This window comes from Wasmannia auropunctata, unplaced genomic scaffold, assembly GCF_000956235.1.
Source record: "Wasmannia auropunctata unplaced genomic scaffold, wasmannia.A_1.0 LD336088.1, whole genome shotgun sequence".
Lineage (NCBI taxonomy): Eukaryota > Metazoa > Arthropoda > Insecta > Hymenoptera > Formicidae > Wasmannia > Wasmannia auropunctata.
Genome location: NW_012026802.1, coordinates 135,913 through 144,175, shown reverse-complemented (window position 1 = coordinate 144,175; position 8,263 = coordinate 135,913). Strand labels below are relative to the sequence as shown.

The 8,263-nt window shown below is 35.9% G+C and overlaps 2 protein-coding genes across 2 annotated transcripts in view; one reads left to right on the top strand and one right to left on the bottom strand.

Moving 5' to 3' along the window:
- LOC105448106 (nucleoprotein TPR-like) overlaps nucleotides 1-698 on the bottom strand; it is a 3,316-nt gene extending 2,618 nt beyond the window's left edge. Inside the window, exons 1-2 of the mRNA XM_011686469.1 lie at nucleotides 402-698; nucleotides 26-321 (exon numbers count right to left, since the gene is read on the bottom strand). Coding sequence (XP_011684771.1) covers nucleotides 26-172 — 147 coding nt within the window. The 5' untranslated portion in view covers nucleotides 173-321; nucleotides 402-698. The remainder of the gene's footprint in view (nucleotides 1-25; nucleotides 322-401) is intronic.
- Nucleotides 1-8,263, top strand: part of LOC105448107 — a 68,574-nt gene that overhangs the window by 31,960 nt on the left and 28,351 nt on the right. The gene's annotated exons all lie outside the window — the stretch shown is intronic.

Here is an 8,263-nt window from a genome sequence, read left to right as displayed (position 1 = left end):
TAAGCGTTTTATCGAAGTAATCGAAATATTCGTTGTTCAAGCGTTCTTCTTTTGTTAAAAATTGCTCGTCTTGTGAAGATAATTGTTCAGTGTTGCGCGCGGAGGATGACGAATTGTTATTATCGTTTGACGACACTCTCGCTTGTTTCGTGGGCGGACCAGTGAACGACATCGCGACGACACGTCTCGCCGAAGATTAATCGGTTTGTACTTAGAAGATAGGCAAATGGGCAAAGTAAAGACCGTGATGTTCCTTGTCTTTAAAATATTAGCTTTGGTGCAGTCCCGCTGGACTGGGGATGATATCAATATCTTGATCGCCTTTTAAAAAAGCGTGCGTGTGTAAATGTATGTGAATGTAAATATTATATATGCAACAAATCTAACACTGCTCAATTTACCTGCGACGCTTTAACTAGCGACCAATGACAAGTCACAATCCCTTCTTTTTCTTTCCGCGCCTACTAACAATCTCACTTCTTCCCCTTTTCGTACATCTTAATAAGTTTTATTAACGTCGATCCTCAACACTGACCAGTTTCATTCGTGATTCTTCCTCGCTTTTAACAAACCAAGCACTGATCTTTCTCTCCAAGAACTGACGCACAAGATCTTTTTTTATAGAAATTGTCGTGTAATCGATAAAGGTGTTAAAATATAACTAGGGCAGCTAGTAATTTCTGTGCCGGTTGATGGTCGTATTGGCTAGGGCGAATTCACACCTTGACAGAAAAGCGGAAAACAGAAAAGCAGAAACCAATCAGAATTTGCGCTGATAGTCGACAGTTTCTGCTATTTTTTTTTCTTGCTATTAGCGTGAGTTCTGATTGGCGTCTGCTTTTCTGTTTTCCGCTTTTCTGCCAAGGTGTGAATTTGCCCTTAGTTGGTAACGAGCGCGAGGCGCTGCGGTGTCGCGCTAACGCAGACCTAGGAATCTTCCCTTTTTCCCGAGTAACCGCCGCGGTGTGCACACCTGCTGTATGTGAGCATGGAGCGTGTGTAGAATTCAGCCACCGACGAGATACTCTTAAAGACCGACACCCTTACGGGACTTAGCGTGGCATGTTTAGTAATTGCTAAAATTTAAGCAATTAGTCAATAATATAACATTAATTTTATGATTTATTAATAGATCAATGTTTTTTAGACTTCCTTATTTGTTATGTGTAAAACATTTATAGGTACGGTCGTAATAGATATATATATTGTCAAATAATTTAAAACATTGAAATAAAAAATATAAATAAGAATTAGCTTAATTGGAATTATAAATAAAAAAGAAAAAATAAAATAGCATACAAATTACAAAACGAAGAGGCGATATCATATTGGACACATATACATATATAAGAAGGGTACAAACACACACCTCAGATAGCACAGAGTCCAAAAAAAATTCATTAAATTCGTTTATTTAATCGTATGTCATCAATTCTGAGTTTATTTTCATGCAGGTGCAAAAAAAATTCTTTTCCAAAACCTGTAGAAAAAGAATTTCATCTGACAATTAACTCAGAATTGACATACGACACTGAATTCTTTTTAAACCCTCTCTGCTATGTGGGGTCAGTGGGTTACTTTACTGCTGCTCCACACAGCAAAAATATTTCCAAAATATTTCATGCAAGGTTTGAAATATTTGAAAATATTTCATGAAATATTTTTAAAATATAAAATATGTCTAGAAAATCAGAGTTTTCGAAATATTTCTTACGACATTTGTACAATATTTATAGAATATTTTTGTGAAATATTTTAATGTAATAATACTTAAAATGTTTTACAAATGTTTACGAAATATTTCGAAATATTTAATTAAAATATTTCAAAAAATGATTCACAAAAAATATTTTATGTTGTGTGGGGCTGTCTTCTATTGCTGCAATAGAACTCTCAGTGTCGTACCGTGCAACTATATCTTATAGATCTCTCAATAACACTATTTGTTCTGCAAATCATATTAAAGAGACAACAATAATCTTTCGATTGAGGTAATCATATACGAGGGTATTCTAACTGAATGTTATGTATCCAAAGGACTATGCGGTTGTGAGAATCGTACTGATGAAGATACCTTAACAGATGTATTCTACGTAACATCAATTTAACTTAAATTCACATGCATTTCTTTTCCAAACATAGAGAATATTGTTATAACAACGGTGGCAATTTTTTCCGTGTACACATATAAGAAGTTATATATTAACATAATACAGCCGAAGCTCGATAGCTCGAAGCTCTATAATTTGAAAACCTCTATAAAACGAAAATTTTGTTCATCCCCTTTTGCTGCTCTACGGAAAACCTCTATAAATTGAAATAAAATCTACCTTAACTCGAATTATTTGTCAGGCATTTAGATATATATTTTACTTCTGTAACTGGAATTTAAAATAGCCAGACCTCTAGTCAAAGTTCACCTCTCTAATTGTAAGTCGAATTTTCATTGTCGCTACATTTATAATTTGAAGTTGTAGCTATGTGTAACCGTGAGTAACAGCCTGGTATTTTGTTTTATGGTTACATTTATCATATATATATAATAAATAATTCACTGTTAAATATTAATTTTTTTCCCTCTAAAAGCCACACTGAGAAAAAAAATTGTTGATTTAAAAAAATATTATTTCATTCAACTAAATGCGGCGGTCAAGCAAACATTTGTTAATTCACAAAAATATGTTAATGATGTATCATGTTATTGATATATGTTTAATTCAAAAACGTATATAATTGAATCAAAGAAAAACTGTCAACAAAATGCATTAGTTATCTTAACAACTTTTTTTTCTCAGTGCATTATAATCGGAAAATTATAAATTCTCGTACAAAGCCTTTGTAAGTCGAATTTTCATATGTTAACCCTCTTTTACTCGAATTTCAATAAGTCGAAAACTCTATAAAACTCGAACAGTTTTTCTGGTCCCTTGAGATTCGACTGTATAATAATGAAATGTTCTATTATTATGCAAAAATGTATGAGCGATTTTTATACGTAATCCCATGCCTTTGCTTGAAAACTTTAGAGCCTATACTTCTATATTTATTGTAATGAATATTATTATGTTGCAAAATGTTAATTTCTCGATCCCGACGTCGATTTCGTGCGATTACTAAGCGCACCTTCAGTTTAAATTTTTTTCCAAAACAAACGAACTGATAATGAAGATCGATATACAACTTCGAGCGATGCACGGAACATTTATCAGCGCCGGTGTGTGAGCGTCGCTTATTTTCTAAATACCTATTCTGCGGGACGGGGAAGGTAATTTATTATGGCTCGTTCACGCCGATATTCTTACCGGAAGCCCGCAGCTTGAATTAATACGCAGTTGAGAAACGGCGGACGGGTACACTTGGAGAAACGCCATTTGTCATCCGGTTTATCGCGCGCGCGGGTTTTCCCGCGGGGGGAAATTATAAATGCATTTTCATTATCGCGCCGCGCCATTGTTGTATCGTAAATCGAGGCCGTATAATGGGAGGCCTATTAAATCGCGAGGATTCAGAAAGGAAAGGATGGAAAGTTGCCGCAGCCGTGGATGTGGAAGGATCGCCCGTTCCTGGAGATCGCGGCAGGTCGCCCGCGCGTTTGTCTCGCGGGCGCAATCGTCACGCAATGCGAGAAAGGGGGATTACACGCGGTTGGAAAAAAAAGGTGTAGCGAAAACACACCTGCGAGGCCAAGTTCACACCTGCTGATACGACAGACGTAAAGATTAAATGGAGTATTAACAGAAAAAACCAAAAGATAATGACGATAAGAGCGCATATGTCGAAAGATTTACACACACACACACACACATATTGGGTTATAAATTTATTAACAAAATTCAAAGTATTAGTATTTTTATTTATTTTAAAGAACTTATTAAAAACAATTAAGATGCGAAAACGCCAACGGCGTTTGTACGCCAAAGCGGTATGTACAAAATAGATCTTGGATGCTTAATAATATTTTAATATGTAAATTTTACAATTCTCGCCTGAACTGAGAATTGTAAGATTCGCATATTAAGGATGCACTGGCGCTAACGTTCTAGCAATGACAATATACCTTGAAAATTTAATAAATTGTTTCTATTTATTACCTTAACACATGTGCAAAACCTGAAGTCGATTCTCTAACTAGTTGACGAGTTATTCAACTTTTAATTTTGCACGAGTTCTCATGGAATAGCAGCATATTTCTACTTATCAACAAAATGATAAAGAAGCAGCATTGCCAATATTCTGAAACTTTGTTTGTGAGTAAAAAAAATATTGAACAATGTTTCTAAAAAAAAGTTTATATAGATTCACTAACCCGTTATTAAGATATTAATTGATAAAGCAACGCTTGTCACTGTTATTCCAACCTCGTATTCAACTACGAGACCGCAAGGAGTACCAACTTAAAATGGAGTGCGGTATCAACTAGGCACTCTATTTTGACAAGTATAAAGTGCTAGAAAGGCAAATATTATGTTAATGACATTTGTTTACATATTTTGTGGACTTTTAAGTATCTTTTGATGTCTGATATACATTAAACGTTATTAAAATACGGTTTTTCGTTTCTTGCAATTGATTTCAGGTAAAATTCACGTCCAAAAGTTTTTTCCGACAATCACAAAACTTGTAAAATATACTCGTACAAATATAGTCATTTGTAGTGTCAATGTCATATTAATTGACATTATTTAAGTCCTTTACACGATACGAGCACATGGTGCATATATCTTAACTTATAAAAGCATAGAATTTCATATCAATTTCAAATTTTAGTCACTTTTGTCTGTTGTATAGCCAGAACATCCTTGAGGGGGTATTCTAGTGTGAACGTCCGTTTTTAACGTGATTTTTGAGAATTAATTTTATAAAAACGGTTAAACCTATAGATGTAACGTTTTGTTTTTACATTTATACATATTTCGAAGTAACATCTCAAATTTTTTTAATGCTTTTTATTGAGAATTACACACGGCGCACAAATGGACGCGCAGGTCATGTTTTGAAATTCCTCTTCTATCGGGCGTAGTGATTGCGGCCGTCCTCGTCATCTCAAATAAACGATTTTTTTTTTATTTTATTCCTTACAAATGTGGTTATCGTTCGACCCACTAGTAAATCATTTGAAGAACAATTGACAAAATGGCGATGCTTGAAAAAAAATAGTTCGATTTTTTATTAAAAATATTTAATTTTCACGGTCCGGAAAAATAGTAATTTTCAAGAGATCAAAAAGTTGGAGGGTCAAACGATAGCCTAATATGTACACTATATGTATGCAAAAGCGCAAGTCGATCGGCCCAGTAGTTTGTGAGAAAAATACGCGCCCGATTTGAAAAATGTCAATTTGAGAAAAACGCGTTTAAAGTTTCTCATGCGTTTACAAGGTGAATAATGAGTAATTTCAGTAACTTACCCTTAGTCAGCTATATCAGGGCCGTACAGGATACCTTTCTCAGCTATATGTAGTACCATTTGGCTACGTAAAGAAATACTACCTGATGCAAAAAATCTGTCTACCGCATGGACGCGTGCGGGGGCTACGTCTTTAAACCTCTATCTCGGTCAATTTGACGAATTTCATCTTAATATTTTAGAGACACATTTTCAAGACCCTAAACTATAAGAATATGCAAAAAAATCGATTTTTTTGACCGGTCACTCTAGAATACTCTCTTAAAATATTATATACTAAGTTCCGCTTTGTATCGTGTTGGCGTTTTCGCATCTTAACTGTAACACTCCACGGTTCGATTCTGATACAATTAATTATTTATTTAAAAATCTAATCAGCTTCTAATAACCGGTGATATTTGCTGTTTTTACAATCAGTTTTCTTCTTTTTCGTTGTTAGCTAATCGAACCAGAACTCAATTCGAGAAAGCTATCAAACCCGTCGGTACCTGTCCGCATCCCGCAGGATTATAAAAGCGTAAATAAATTAGAAAATCGTGTGCAATTAAAAGCGATCGGATCTGTTGTCGTTCACGACGGTTGCAGTCGACTGATAAGCGTGAAATCTAACGAGCGTGAAGCGGGATTACGCAAAATGCACCACGGAAACAGCCTCGAGACGCGAGAACGACAAAAAGCGGCTTTTATTCGTCGCTACGAATGATTTACTTTTTCGATTTTTATTATTATTATTTTTTTTGCAATATCTTTATAAATCACGATGCATTCGAGCGCAGATCGTCGCGAATATTTTTCAAAATTGCGAAAAACGGGAACGATCGGGAGCGAATGCGGTGAATTGAGAGGCTTGATGAGAGATTAATCGACTCTCTTGCGCGCGCGAGAGGGAAAACGCGTAGGAGATTGAATCGGCGTGGGTGAGAGCGATCGCCGCGGCTCCTCCGCGCACCTCTTCCTTTTGTTCTGCAAAGAATCTATACAGAACGGTCTCGTTGCATCTACTCGTGGCGGTCTCGTGAGGTTACCAAGAGTAAAGTGATTCGTGGTGCTTAAATATCGGGGTCGCGGCGGCGGAAGTTTCGGCAATTGGTGAACCCGCGACACGTGTAATATCCGTCGCCTGCCTTCGTAACGAGGGGAAAAAAAAAGAGAGAGAAAGAGGTAACAGTTGGTCAGAAATTATTAATGTCTTTCTGATGGGCGCAAAAAATAGCGCGTTGGTTAACGCTCGGTCGACACAACGCTTTTATACCTTTGTATACTTTAGTTTTTTCGCGCGGAACGCGTGCGTTCCGCGCCGTGCGGCGAAGAGCCGTAACGCAAACATTTTTCTATATTATACCTGCACTTTCGTAAGCTGAAATTTATAATATCGCATGTCTGAGAAAGAAAAAAAAAAGATATGCACTCGAGGGTCTTTTGGGAAAATACTTGATCACGTCTATAATTAAATCCGTCTGGCTTGACGCGCGCGGGTGATTCAGCCTCGCGAGGCGAGAAGAACTTGCAGCGGCATAACGCGGCGGCGGCCGCTTACACTTTTCTCTTATGTAACGTGGATCGGAGTTTCTGCTCGGTGTAGCATGCACACACAGGCAGACCGCCACCGCAGAGCAAAACCGACGGACGGAGGAGGAGGAGGCGAGGCGCTCATTGTCTCTTCAGTCAGTCGCGTTCGGTAGACTTATTCCCTTTGTTCGCCGGACAGCCAGAAGAGACCGGAATCCGAGACGACGACTCCCGAATTTCCTTCTCCAACGGGACACTCTACTAACTTCGATAATGATCGTTAACCTTTCGCTGCATGCCGATTGTATGCGTGATATTCTTGGTACTTACGGAGGATAATTGTGTGCAACGAAATGAAAATTTTACTATCGACTTTACGCGCAGATTCTCTTTCTTATACTCGTTATACTTTGTAATTATTTTGAGATTAACAGATTCAAATTGTTATATAATTTGGTTATGTAAAGGATATAGAGTCACGTTATATATTTATATAAATTGTTCAATCTAGTTATGAATTTTATGAGGTATTTTATTGATTGTTGAATTTTATTTATATTAATTATTTTAACATCAGTTATTTTATTTTATTATTAATATTTTGTTAGAATTTTTATTAGCTAAAAACAGTTTTAACGTTTTTTTTACACAAATATGTATACAAACATTTGTAAAAAAATCATTACATGTCGGAATTCGAGCTTACGTAATGCATTCTAATTGATCAAATTTGTAAAAAGGAAATTTAATTTCGCATTAATTTAATTTTACTCAGTTCGTGTAAACAATACAGTATAACAATCGGCGCATTCGTTAAAGTGCATTCGTGCAACCGTAGCAGTGTGAGGAAATGCGGTAACGTGATATTTAATTCTCTTGCGGGCAATTAATTTTCCCGAATAGAAACGTCAACGTTCTTTTAAAAACATCGTATTACGGAAGAGATCGACTCTCATATAATATAAATGTATATGTTAAAATGTTAATATGCACTCTTTATTCTTAATTTTTATCTTTAGCAGTTATAAAATCTTAGGAGAAAAATCTTTAGAATCTATTTTACAATTACAGTCGAATCTCTACAATTCGAAAACCTCTATAAGACGAAAATTTTGTTCATTTCTTTCCTATAAATAGAAATAATACCCCGAATTATTTGTCATATATTTAGATGTATTATTTTACCTCTACAACTCGAATTTAAAGTAGCCAGACCTCTAGTTGAAGTTCACCTCTATAAGTCGAACTTCTATTGTCGCTGCCACTCAAATTCGAAGTTGTAGCTATGTGTAACCATGAATAATAGACTGGTATTTTGTTTTATGGTTACATTTATTATATGCTGTCT